The sequence below is a fragment of the Myotis nattereri genome (genome assembly GCF_964212035.1).
Source record: "Myotis nattereri genome assembly, chromosome: 3".
NCBI lineage: Eukaryota > Metazoa > Chordata > Mammalia > Chiroptera > Vespertilionidae > Myotis > Myotis nattereri.
The window spans coordinates 4,427,775-4,440,605 of record NC_138077.1 but is presented as its reverse complement, the minus strand read 5'-3'; the positions used below and the strand labels follow the sequence as shown (position 1 = coordinate 4,440,605).

Sequence of the window (12,831 nt, the reverse complement as noted above, 5' to 3'; positions counted from 1 at the left end):
CAAGTGACTCAGCCCTATGGGCCTCCATCGCCTCATCTGTAAGATGGGCCAACACTTCCCCTGTGACTATGGTGCCGGCCCTGTACTTGACACATAGCTGTTCAGTAAGAGTTGGCTTTCTTCCTTTCCCACTTCGGGGCCACAGTCATTCCCCAGCTCCTTCCCTTGGCTAATCCGTCCAGCCCCCGCTGACCTCTGCCTCTGGCATGCTGGAAGTTCTTCGTCTCGTGTCCACGGTGTTGCAGGCAACGGCACGTTGCTCTGGGCACTGCAGGTCCTGTTAGCAAGCAGGCTCTGAGCTTCCAGATGGGCCTGCCCATCTGTGTCTTAGATCGCTTCTGAATTTCCCACCGTTTCCAGGACAATGTTGGGCTTATACAAAGAGGGATTATTATAGCTACAAATCGTGTGCCTTCTCCGACCCAGACACTATCATAATTGCTACCATTTGTTCAATGTCTGCTCTGTAGCAGGTGCGACGCTTGCATGATTTATTTCTTTCTCACAGTAACCCTGCAAGGTAGGTCTTATTATTCTCATTTAACAATTGAGGAAACTGAGACTCAGATGTGATGTGGCCGGAGCAAATGCACACAGATTGCAGATGGAACAGCAGAGTTCCAACCCAGACCCGCCTGCCACCAAAGCACATGGCCCTGTCACCGGGCTACCTGCCAACAAGAATTATGTCCCTAATCCTCCCCTGAGCCCAATAGGGTAGCATTCACCCCGTTTGCCAGTGAAGGACCTGTGGCTCCTGGTCGTACTGAGTGGGCAGCAGAGCAGGGACCCCGTCTGGCTGACTACGGGCCCACTCCACAGTAACCAGGAGCAGAAGGGATTCTTGCTCCAGAGGGAGACCATCAAGTCCAAGTTTCCTGAGGGACAGAAGCACTCTGGCTCTGCCTCCTGCCACGCAAGTTGGCTTCTTTGGGTGTCACTTTCTTTGTGCGCAACAAAAAGTGGAGGACAAGGAACTGAAGCTGACTGAGGTCACGGGACTGCTCTAGCCAGGCAGCACCTTGAGCAAATTGCAGCCGGTGGCCTGTCCTCTGAGCAGACACAGGCCTGGGAAGGGGGCCTGGTGTGGCCGGCAGAGCACAGCCCCCTCGCTGCCCTTGTCTGAACGCCACTGTGCAGTAGACAACCCACCCGGCTGTGGCAGTCAGTGGCCCCGAAAGGTTCTGATGGTTCTAACTGTCGATGGTTCTAATTCTTGAAATCACCTTTAAAAGAGAAATCGGGATATAGAATGTCAGTCTCCTTCCTCCAGCCCACAGGGACCTGGCATCTCTCTCCGTTAAGCAATGAAGTGGCACATTTTACGAAGCCATCTCCCACACCTGGAGCAGCCAGCGTTAATCCTCTGGCCTCACAGTCGGTCCTAGACATTCTAAGTTCAGGGTCACAGTGTGAGCCCCTGGCTAATTTTAATAGGACCCTGGGCCCTTTCGTAGCTGTCAGGAGTTCCCAGCGGGCAGAGGCACTGTTCTTCACATGTCTGTGACATTACACTTCCCGTCTGCCTGGATTTCTGATTGTGGTTGTCTCCCATAGTCCCAGTAACTCAGCACAGCACAAACCAGCTCACCTCCCCGGGGCATATGGGACACAGATGACAAGCGTCCCCACCGGTCCCCAGGGAGGGGAAATCCTCAGGTAAGGACTCACACAAGAAGACAAGCATCGGGCAAAGGGCCAAAAGGAAACTTCCAATCTCACACGTCAGGCATTGTTGGCAGCGACCGCTCTGAGCTGTCCTTCAATGTCTCGGGGGTAACGTGGGAGCCCGCATCACAACAAGACAATCTCGGAGAACCCCGCCCCGACCTCAGTCTGCAGCAGCGTAGCCCGAGGCCACTGCCACTGTGCACCTTCCCTCATTTAGAAAATACCCATGCTTTTCTTTTCCTAAGACAGTTTCTTTCTTAGTGTGGTGAAATATACATAACTTAACATTTGCCGTTTTAACCATTCTTTTTTTTAATTTTGTTTTATTGCTTAAAATATTACGAAGAGTAGTACATTTGTCTCCTTTTTATTTTCCCCCTTGACCTTCCCCCAGCCTCCCCTACCCCCCAGTGTCTTGTGTCCATTGGTTATGCTTATATGCATGCATACAAGTCCTTTGGTTGATCTCTTACCCTCCCCACTTCGCCTGCAACCCTCCCCGGCCTTCCCGCTGTAGTTTGACAGTCTGCTCGATGCTGCTCTGCCTCTGTATCTATTTTTGTTCATCAGTTTATAATGGTCTTTATTATCCATGAATGAGTGAGATCATGTGGTACTTTTCCTTCATTGACTGGCTTATTTCACTTAGCATAATGCTCTCCAGTTCCATCCATGCTGTTGCAAATGGTAAGAATTGCTTCTTTTTTACAGCAGCATAGTATTCCATTGTGTAGATATACCACAGTTTTCTAATCTATTCATCTGCTGATGGGCACTTAGGCTGTTTCCAAATCTTCACTATGGTAAATTGTGCTGCTATGAACATAGGGGTGCATATATCCTTTCTGATTGGTGATTCTGGCTTCTTGGGATATATTCCTAGAAGTGGAATCACAGGGTCAAATGGGAGTTCCATTTTTAACGTTTTGAGGAAACTCCATACTGTCTTCCATAGTGGCTGCACCAGTCTGCATTCCCACCAGCAGTGCAGGGGTGTTCCTTTTTCTCCACATCTTTGCCAGCACTTGTCATTTGTTGATTTGTTGATGATAGCCATTCTGACAGGTGTGAGATGGTACCTCATTGTTGTTTTGATTTGCATCTCTTGGATGACTAGTGACTTTGAGCATGTTTTCATATGTCTCTTGGCTTTCTGAATGTCCTCTTTCGAAAAGTGTCTATTTAGGTCCTTTGCCCATCGTTTTAACCATTCTTTAAGTGTTTGGTTCTGTAGCATTAAGCACATTTTCACGGTTGTGCAGCTGTCACCACATCCATCCCCAGATCTCCCTCCTCTCCCCCAACCCACATGCCATACCCACGAACACAAGCCCTCCCTCCTCCCCGGCCCATGACCATGGCCACTCCACTTTCCGTCTCCATGAATGTGACTCCTTAGATACCTCAGATCAGTGGAGTCAGACAGTGTTTGTCCTCTTGTGACTGGCTTATGTCATAGCACAACATCCATCTGTGCTGCAGCAGGTGTCAGCCTCCCTGCTTAGGCGGAACCCTATTCCACTGTGTGGATGGACCACATTGCGCTTATCTGCACATCAGTTCATAGACACTTGGTTGCACCCACCTGTTGGCTACTGTGAATGATGCTGCTGTGAACATGGGTGTACAGATATCTGCTCACATGTCTTCTCTTGAGCAGTAGCGATGGGAAAGCATCGCCTGGGCTGTGGTTAAGCCACGTTCTGCTGTTTGCATTGCTAGATACAGATTTGATTCAAGGAGTCTGCTGAAATAGTTTTCCTGAAACTCATGCTGGAAAGTGAGCCAACATGCAGCGCCTCCATGACACAAAGCCTGAGAAAGACGTCTGAACATTCTTCCCAGCTGCCTCCTCCCTCCCCAGCTCAGCCTACCTTTCCTACCTTTCAGGGAGCAAGTTTCATCCCTGCGTCTGCATGTCCTGTCCCTCCACCTCTGCTCCCTGTTGACTGCCACTCTCTCCAACACCTCACTCCGCCACTGCCCCTTCCTTATAACGCCAACCTCTCCCCTTTGGCTTCCTCTCTGCGTGTAAAGGTGCTCTATAAACACCCATCGAGAGAGAGAGAGAGAGAGAGAGAGAGAGATCCTTCTAGCTCTCTGTCTTTAAGCACAGCCTCTCCACATTCTCTCTCTCACCCTCTCCCACTCCAACCAGTCCTCCCCACCTGCAGCCTGGCTCCACAACCCACCACTCAGCCATCCCCCCTCTCACCAGAGTCACCAGTTATATTAGTCTCCTGTGGCTGCCACAGTTAACTCAAAGTGGAGGCCTAAGACAACAGAAGTGACTCCTTAGATACCTCACAGCCCTGGAGAGAATCAAGGTGAAGGCAGGCTCGTGCTCCCTCCAACAGCTCTGGGGAGGGTCCTTCCTGCCTCTCTCGGCTTCTTGGTTTGGAGAACATCACCCCAACCCCTGCTTCTGCGCTCAGGTGGCCTCCCTGTGTCTCTGGATGTTCTTCTCTGTCCCTTATGTGAATGCTCAGTTGGGCTTGGGGTGCAGTATGACCTCATTCATTACATCTGAAAAGACCTTATTTCCAAATAAGGTTACAACCTGAGGTTCAGGGTGGACATGACTGTGAGGGAGACACTACTCAACCAGAGTCCCAACTTCCAAGCCCAAAGACATCGCTCGGTCTCTGCAGCATCTGTTCCGGTTATTCAACACAGAAATGGCCTCATGTTTCCTACTTATTTTTTAGATGATAGAAGTATGTTAAGGGAAAAGCTAAATATAGAAAAATCAAAGAGAAAGCAAAAACACCCACAAACTTTACAACTCAGAGATGGATCAAAATGAACATCTTGGAAAACATTCTTCTACACACACACACACACACACACACACACACACACACACATTCATGAACACACACATTTGCAAGAAGGTAATATATGCAGAGTGGATTCTATGTTCCTTATTCTGCCTTTTCGCTTAGCGCTATGGCTGGGGAACCAGCCAAGTCAATGAACACATCCCCATTCATTCAGTAAGAGGTGCTGTCTGCTGGGCACTTGCTCCAGGGCCTGAGATCCATCTGTGAATAAGACACACACTGATCCCTGCCCTTGGGGAACTTCCCTTGCCACAGGGGCCAACAGGCAGCAGAAAATTAAAAGAGTAAATAACCTCTCAGGCTGAAAGGTGGAAAGTGCTACAAAGAATTGCACAGCAGTACCAGAAGGGGCACCTGAGAACCGGGAAGCTGTGTTTACAGTTTCCAAAGGGGGGTAAACAGAGGCCTCATTAAGAAGGTGGTCTTGCCGAAACCGGTTTGGCTCAGTGGATAGAGCGTCGGCCTGCGGACTGAAAGGTCCCAGGTTCGATTCCGGTCAGGGGCATGTACCTGGGTTGCGAGCACATCCCCAGTGGGAGATGTGCAGGAGGCAGCTGATCGATGTTTCTCTCTCATCTATGTTTCTAGCTCTCTATCTCTCTCCCTTCCTCTCTGTAAAAAATCAATAAAATATATTTAAAAAAAAAAAAAGAAGGTGGTCTTTGCACAAAGAGGTGAAGGCCCCGAAGCACTGGAAAATCATTTTTCATGACCGCATAGTATGCCATTGATGATATGTGCAGAAATGTGTTTAACCAATGCTCTGCTGATAGATACTTCGCTCGTTTCTAATTTTTCACTGCTATATGAGAGGCTGCAATATAGCCCTGTGTACAACTGGTGAACGTTTGTGGAATTATTCCCTTGGGAGGAATGCCTAGCCCCTAATCCAAGACCTCTAACCATTTCTAAATCAGAAGACTTCCTGTCACCTGCCCTCCAGAAAGACTGCCAGTCAACACCTACAATAACACATCTGAGTTCTCAATCCCACTGCCTTCCCAACACACACTCCCCATCTGTCGTTTATTTTTAATTTTGCTAACTTTGGGGGGAGAGTGTTATGATATTTGCACTGCTTTTACTTTGCCATAGTTGGACAGTCTTTCCATTTGCTTGACATCTTTGTGTGCTTTTTCTCCTGTAAGCCCCTTATCCGTTTCCTGTGACCATGTTTTCTATGGGACGTTTGCTGCTTTTGTAAATTGGGAATGTGTATGTGATGTGTTGCCAATATGTTTGCTGGTTTGTCTTCCCACTTTCCTTACAAACATTTAAAATTTTTATATTGACAAAAATAACAGTGTTTTAAAATACTTTCTGGATTCCTATCATGGTTAGAACAGCCTTCCCAACTTTTAGAATTATAAAAATACATCTCCACTCCCTCTGTAGTTTTATTTTTTTCTTTGCATTTAAATCCTTAATTCACTTGGAATTCATTTTGATATAAGAAATAAGGAAGGGCCCAGCCAGCGTGGCTCAGTGGTTGAGCATCGACTTATGAACCACCAAGCGCCCCGCGGCCCCCCTCAGGACCTCTCACATATCCTCTTGTGCGCTGTACACACTTCACTGTCAGCAGTTCTTCTGCGTTATCCCGGTCAACCTACGTGCACGATGCTGAAGCACGTGCAGCCGGGCGGGGGGTGAGGCTTGGGGGGGGGGGGTGTCCACATGGACAGCCAGCGGGCCCTGGGGCCGTGGAGGGCTGCGGCCGAGGTGGTGAGAGGTCGTTCGCACCCAGGTCTGCGCAGGCATGCAGGGAGGATGTCTGCTCTCCAAGCCACAGCTGCAGCTCACTGTGCCGAGCAGCTCCAAACGCTCTTGCAAATGCAATTCAGATCACCCCTCCATTCACACCTGGGGTTCCGGGGAAGAAAGAAAGGTTGAGAGCCCTCGTGAGCATTCCCTTCTGGGTCCCGCAGATGCCTCTGCACCCCGGAGCTGAGGCAGCTTCTCTCCCCTGCCCAGGGCCCCTGCCATTGCCCTGGACACAGCCGCCAGCTGGGCCCCCTCTCCACACCCCACACCCCTCACTGGCCTGGCCCACTGCCCCTTGGACTCCGGCTTCAAGTCTCTCCTAGTCCCCAGGTATTCCCGCCTCGCTAGAATTTTGGTTTCTCTGGCCTCTGAGCCTGTTTTCCCACCAGCCACTATAGAGGCCCGGCCTCCCCTCCCCATTGCAAGGCAAGAAAAATTCCCCTCTGCCCGCAGGTCTCTCGGGGGCCTAAGAACTAAACGGAACATAAGTCAGATTAGCAGGAGGAAAGCAGACGCGTTTTATTGAATTTTCCCATGTGCCTGGGAAGCTTCACAGGAGGCCCCAACGATGGGACCGAAGCAGGAAGCCCTGAGGCCTGTAGACAAAGAATAAACTGGGAAGAGCTGGCAAGACAGGGAGGCTGGGGCTCTGGGTGCTGCACGGGGAAGGAGCGACCAGGTCGGCCTGGTTTGTTTAACGCGGTTTGTTGATGCGGACTTCTCGGCCCTGCATTCCCTGTCTCTCCTGAAGCAGGGAGCGCTCCTCTGACACGGGACTTAGCTCCTGATTTCAGGAGGACAAGGCTGGTCAGCGTGTGCTTCTTGCACCGGCTGCTTCTTGGGCACCTTCAACTCAAAACAGTCAGCATGCCAGTGGCAGGTTTGGGGTGGCACCTTCTGAACCCCTTCACCATCTTCCCAGGGACACCCCTGGCCCGCACCCCGGCCTCAGCCACAGGGCACCCCGGAGGCTGCCTTCCCACCACGCTCCCAAGATCGTCTGGCTTTCTCAGTTTGTTTGCTTTTAAAAGGCACTTGAGTCACCAGGACTTACCTGTTCCACCTGCTGGTTCATTGCAGGTGCCAAACGCAAACGCTCCGTCTCCCCTCCGGTCCCCTCTCCCCGCTCTTTCCCACGCAGCGCCCTCATCACGCTGCCCTCGGCCCGCGCGTGTCAGTGCTGCTGCCCATGAAGTGAAAGGTGAGGCTCGATTTCATTCCAGACGCAAACTGCATAATGGCTCAGTGCCGGGGTCCAACCCCAGCAGGTCCAGGGGTCCCCAAAGGTGTGGACAGAGTCGGCGAAGAAGGAATGACACGGAGACAGTGTTCAGTTGATCAGCAGCCTAGCCAGGATCTCTAGCCAGGATCTCCAGCCAAGTTCTGGTCTCGATCTCCAGAGAGGTTCTGCTTAGGATCTCCAGCCAGGTTCTGTGTCCATGGTCTCTTGCTAGGTTCTCCAGCCAGGTTCAGTCACCAGGTTCTAGTCAGGTTCTCTTGCCAATTTCTGTAGTCAGGTTCAGTCCAGGATCTTTTGCCATGTTCTCTTGCTAGGTTCTGTCTCTAGGTTCTGAGGCCAGTTTCTGTCCAGGATCTTTTGCCATGTTCTCTCCAGCGAAGTTCTTCTGTCTCTAGAGAACGTTCTGTGTAGGTTCTGTGCCTAGGTTCTGTCTCTCTCTGTCTTGTTACATCTGTATTTATACCAGTTGATTCCAATCCTATCAATCTCTGTTCCAAAGGTTAGGGCGTTTCTTATCTCCATTCCAGGGAGTAAAGATTATGTAGCTTAAGCATGATTGTTCGTAGTTAAAGTGATTAATTACCCGCCTGGCACTTAGTTAAGAGGTTTTATTCCCTCCCTAACTTCAGGGGAAAATCCCTACCTGGGGAAACAACCTTTCTCAGAGAGGTGACCTTGGTTAAAACACATAGTGCCAAGAAGGTGAGCAAACATATTAAGAACAGTATGCCATATATGCCAGGTCCCTTGAAACAGCAAGCATGGACCGGCTCCCGGCAGCTCAGACACAGTCACTTCTTTTCTGGTTTCTAGTCAGACGGCAGCTCTGCCACGAGCACAGGCCCCAGGCCCCTCCACTCCCCATGGAAGGGCACGGGCACAGGGGGGCACATGCACTCTTTAAGGGCAGAAGGGGCCTCGGCCCGTGGCCACGCCTCCTCAGAGGAGGCCAGGAACTGTGCTCCGTCCTGAGCTAGCAGAGGGGGGACAGGTTTGGAGGCTCACTGGCAGCTCCCGGGACTGTCCAGAGCACTCACCCCACTCACTCTAACTGTTCACACAGGCCCCCCAGCTCAGAAGGCCCGCCTGGAGCGGGTGAGCAGCTGAGCCAGGAAGGGGGGAAAGCAGCTTCACCGTGGGTGGCGGGGGCCGGCGTGGACTTCCTCCCTGACATTTAAAGTATGAATCTCGCTGAAGACGTAAAAAGCAGCTAATCTGACAAGCGGTCTTCTCCACGGAAGGGCTCCGGGAGATGAGGGCGCGGGTGGCTTTGCACCGTCAGGAGCTTAGCAGCTGGGTCAAAGCAAGACACTCGCCAGGTCTGCAGCAAAGGCCTCCCGCCTGCCGGGGCGTGAGCCCAGAGCTGGTCCCACTCGGGCCACAACCAACAGTGGGATTTCAGCTGGGACCACTCGGGGCCACAATCATCGTGCCTTGTAGGGGGTGTCGTCAGTGAGAGGGACGTCACCCGCACATCCATCTAGATCTCCACTCACCTCCACCCCGTCCCAGCCTCAGCTGCTACCCTCTCACTCCTGTCCTGATATCTGTTCCAAGAAGGAGGAAGAGGAGGAGGGGGAGAGGAGGAGGAGGAGAAGAAGAGTGAGAAGAAGGAGGAGGAGGAGTGGGAGGAGGAGGAAGAAGAGGAGAAGGAGGGCCGGGATCTAAAAGCCAAAGTTGCCAAAACGAACCGTCTGCTCTACAGACCAGATGGGCCTCCTCCGGGGGCTGAAATATAAGAGCAGACCTAGGCCACTGATGTCACGTTGGCACCACCTAAGTCCCACCCCCAGCTGTTTCCTTAACCAGATGAGGGTTTTCTCGACAGCTGCCTTTCTCTGTGGTTAACCAAGGGGACAAACTGTAGGTGCCATGGACAAAACGCATGACAGAGTCAACGGACACAGGAGAGCCTGGGGGAAGAAACGGCTCATAAGCCCCTTTGGGAGCTTGGAAGGTATTGGCTGAGCACGTAGCTTCGCATGGTGGCTTCTATGTGTGTGGTAACAGCGGCCATGCCAGACTTCCCCTTGAACGCAGATTCTAGAAGAATTTTCCTAATTCTTGAGTAACTGCCGATTCTACCAATGCTTTCATCACAGGGCCTTCAGCAAAACATAGCCACACGCCAGGACTGCAGATAGTCAATGTGGAGGCAGCAACCAAATCGAATGTGTAAACACTCAAAAAAGAGATTCCCCCACACTGTTTTAACCTTGGTATGAAATCAACCAACAAAAACCAGACCTTTTTTTTAAATCTGAGAGATAATGTAAAGATCTTGCCCTAAACATAAAGAAAGTAGCAAAGGAACAATTTAGTTGAAAGGAAAATGTATTATGTGTCAGTTCCAGGCAGGTATGTGGTTTCATCCAACTACAACCCCATGAATTGGGCATCTTGGTCACCACTTGGTAAATGTGGAAGCTGAGGCTCAGTGAATTCAGATAGTGTGTTAGTCTACCTGGGCTGCCATAACAGGGACCACAAACCGGGAGGCTTAAAGAACAGAAATGTATTTTCTCACAATTCTGAGGGCTGGCAATTGAAGATCGAGGAACCGGCAGGGTTGGTTTCTGGGGACTCTGGTTGGTCTGGGAGACCTCTGCTCCTGGCTTACAGACGGCCGCCTTCCCATGGCCCTCACATGTCCTTTCCTCCAGGTACACATCCTGGTGTCTCCTCCTCTTCTTATGAAGACACCAGCCCTGTAGAATTAGGGACCCACCATATGACTTCATTCAACCTTACTTAACTCCCGAAAGGCCCCCTCTCCACATTTGTGGGGCAGGGAGAGGGGGGCGGGGAAGTGATATAAAAAGTAGCACGTCCAAGAGCCCACATTTGGTAAGTGGAAGAGCGGAGACTGTCCGAACCCTAACATCTCTTTATCCGCAGTGTGCAGCTCCCTGCTGTGGCGTCTCAGGTGAAGCGGGAGACCCCTGGCTGAGAGCTGACTCTCAGAGCTTGCTGGCCTGGAGACGCTTTCACAGCCGGGAGCTCTGTCTGCTGGGAAGGGGGTTGAAGTCCCTACACAAAGGTACAGGGCAGAGCACAGAGTCCAAGTCAACTCGGGGCCTGTCCAGACGATGCCACATAAAACTCGCTCTGTCTACTTTGTGAATAGCTACACACATGGTGTTTGGTTTGACGTTCATATCCCGCACACGGTGTGGTTTCCATGATCCCCTAAGAGCCAGCATTTCATTCGGTCTTTCTTTTCTTTTCTCCAAACCACCAGCTAACGTCCTGGAGGGCGACTCCATGGACCAGGACGTGGAGAGCCCCGTGGCCATTCACCAGCCAAAGTTGCCTAAGCAGGCCAGGGACGACCTGCCGAGACACATCTGCCGAGACCGGACCAAAAGGAAAATCCAGAGGTACGTGCGGAAGGACGGGAAGTGCAACGTGCACCATGGCAACGTGCGGGAGACCTACCGCTACCTGACCGACATCTTCACCACCTTAGTCGACCTCAAGTGGAGGTTCAACCTGCTGATCTTCGTCATGGTTTACACAGTCACGTGGCTCTTTTTTGGGATGATCTGGTGGCTAATAGCGTATATCCGAGGAGATATGGACCACATAGAGGACCCGTCGTGGACTCCCTGCGTCACCAACCTCAACGGGTTCGTCTCTGCTTTTTTATTCTCAATAGAGACAGAAACCACCATCGGTTATGGCTACCGGGTCATCACGGACAAGTGCCCGGAGGGGATCATTCTCCTCTTAGTCCAGTCGGTGTTGGGGTCCATTGTCAATGCATTCATGGTGGGGTGCATGTTTGTCAAAATATCGCAACCCAAGAAGAGGGCAGAGACCCTGGTGTTTTCCACCCACGCGGTGATCTCCATGCGGGATGGGAAGCTGTGCCTGATGTTTCGCGTCGGGGACCTCAGGAATTCCCACATCGTGGAGGCCTCCATCCGAGCCAAGCTGATCAAATCCAAACAGACCTCAGAGGGGGAGTTCATCCCCTTGAACCAGACGGACATCAACGTCGGGTATTACACCGGGGACGACCGGCTGTTCCTGGTGTCGCCTCTCATCATCAGTCATGAAATCAACCAACAGAGTCCTTTCTGGGAAATCTCCAAAGCCCAGCTGCCCAAAGAGGAGCTGGAGATCGTGGTCATCCTGGAAGGGATGGTGGAAGCCACAGGTAAGGCCTATTCCGTCCTGGGGTGTCTGTGGGACCCAGGCTCCATTCTCACATTCTTATTTATGGGGAAGCTGCACCACACTCACTGTTGACACCGCCCCTCGCTTCATGACGTAGTATGCCCATGTAGCTTATCCCCTCAAGTCTATCCACCAAGAAGGCTAGCCGTCGCTTTTTAAAAGGCCTTTAGAAACAGATTGATAAACAAGTGTTTTAAAAACACTGCTATATGTTAAATTTCCAAGTGTTTAGGTAAGTTAAAATTTCTCGCTAAAGCACCTTTTAAATGGAGCTGAAACATGGTCAATTTAAATACTTGGGGTTATTTATTGCCTCGCCAGGTGGAAGACGGGAAGGCTTTCAGAGGAAGCCTGACAAATCGCTTTAATAAAAATGCAATTTCCCCTCTTCTTTGGGAGCTATTTGCAAGGCCCATAGCGTTGTTTTATGTCGAGTGAGTGCTTGGCGTCTATCTCCATAGTCTACCTGCTGAACCCCCGGCAGACACAATCCTGCAGCCCCAGTAAATAGCTCCAGCAGGAAAGCAAAAAGTCGAAGATCCATTCGTCGCAACCCCATTGGCCTCTCATTGGTGTGCTTTAGGGAAGATCATCTGCTCTCAGAATAGAGAGCTGGTCTGCTTTTATTGAAGTCTTCACTCATATCTGAACTTTACACGTGTTATTCATCCCACCAGCAAAACAGGTTCTGCCCGTGTTTATCTGTAACTGTCCACAAAACAGAGCCGTAAACTCTGACCGAAGCTAGCAATGGTGTCCTCCAGAAATCATATAAACTAGAACCCTAACTCATCAATTTCTTTACTGTTCTTCTGAGCATCGATAGTAGCCTTGGGATCCTGTCTAGTTATGCAATCTGCCCTTCTGTGCTTGGAAGTCTTCAACTGGAGGCTCGGGGTTGGTTTATCTCGTCTGAAAATACATGGCCCACAGACAGGCCCCAGATTCCTCCTCACCCCCTAACCTGGCCTCCGTCATCCCTTCAAAAGAAAGTCCTTGGTCCTGTGTCTCCGCCTGCCTGTGCCCAGCAGGCAAGGTCATCCCTCTAGCCAGTTTCTCTCCTGGTGGAAACGTTGCCATCAGTCTGTAAATGCAACCAGCAATGAAAATGTGAGTGGCGGGCTTTGCATG

At 51.1% G+C, this 12,831-nt stretch overlaps 1 protein-coding gene across 2 annotated transcripts in view; it reads left to right on the top strand.

Annotated features, from left to right (window-relative positions):
• KCNJ6 (potassium inwardly rectifying channel subfamily J member 6) overlaps positions 1-12,831 on the top strand; it is a 165,988-nt gene that overhangs the window by 118,926 nt on the left and 34,231 nt on the right. For both annotated transcript variants that reach the window (XM_081086450.1, XM_081086451.1), the window contains exon 3: positions 10,760-11,680. In XM_081086450.1, the coding sequence (XP_080942576.1) occupies positions 10,760-11,680 (921 nt within the window). The remainder of the gene's footprint in view (positions 1-10,759; positions 11,681-12,831) is intronic.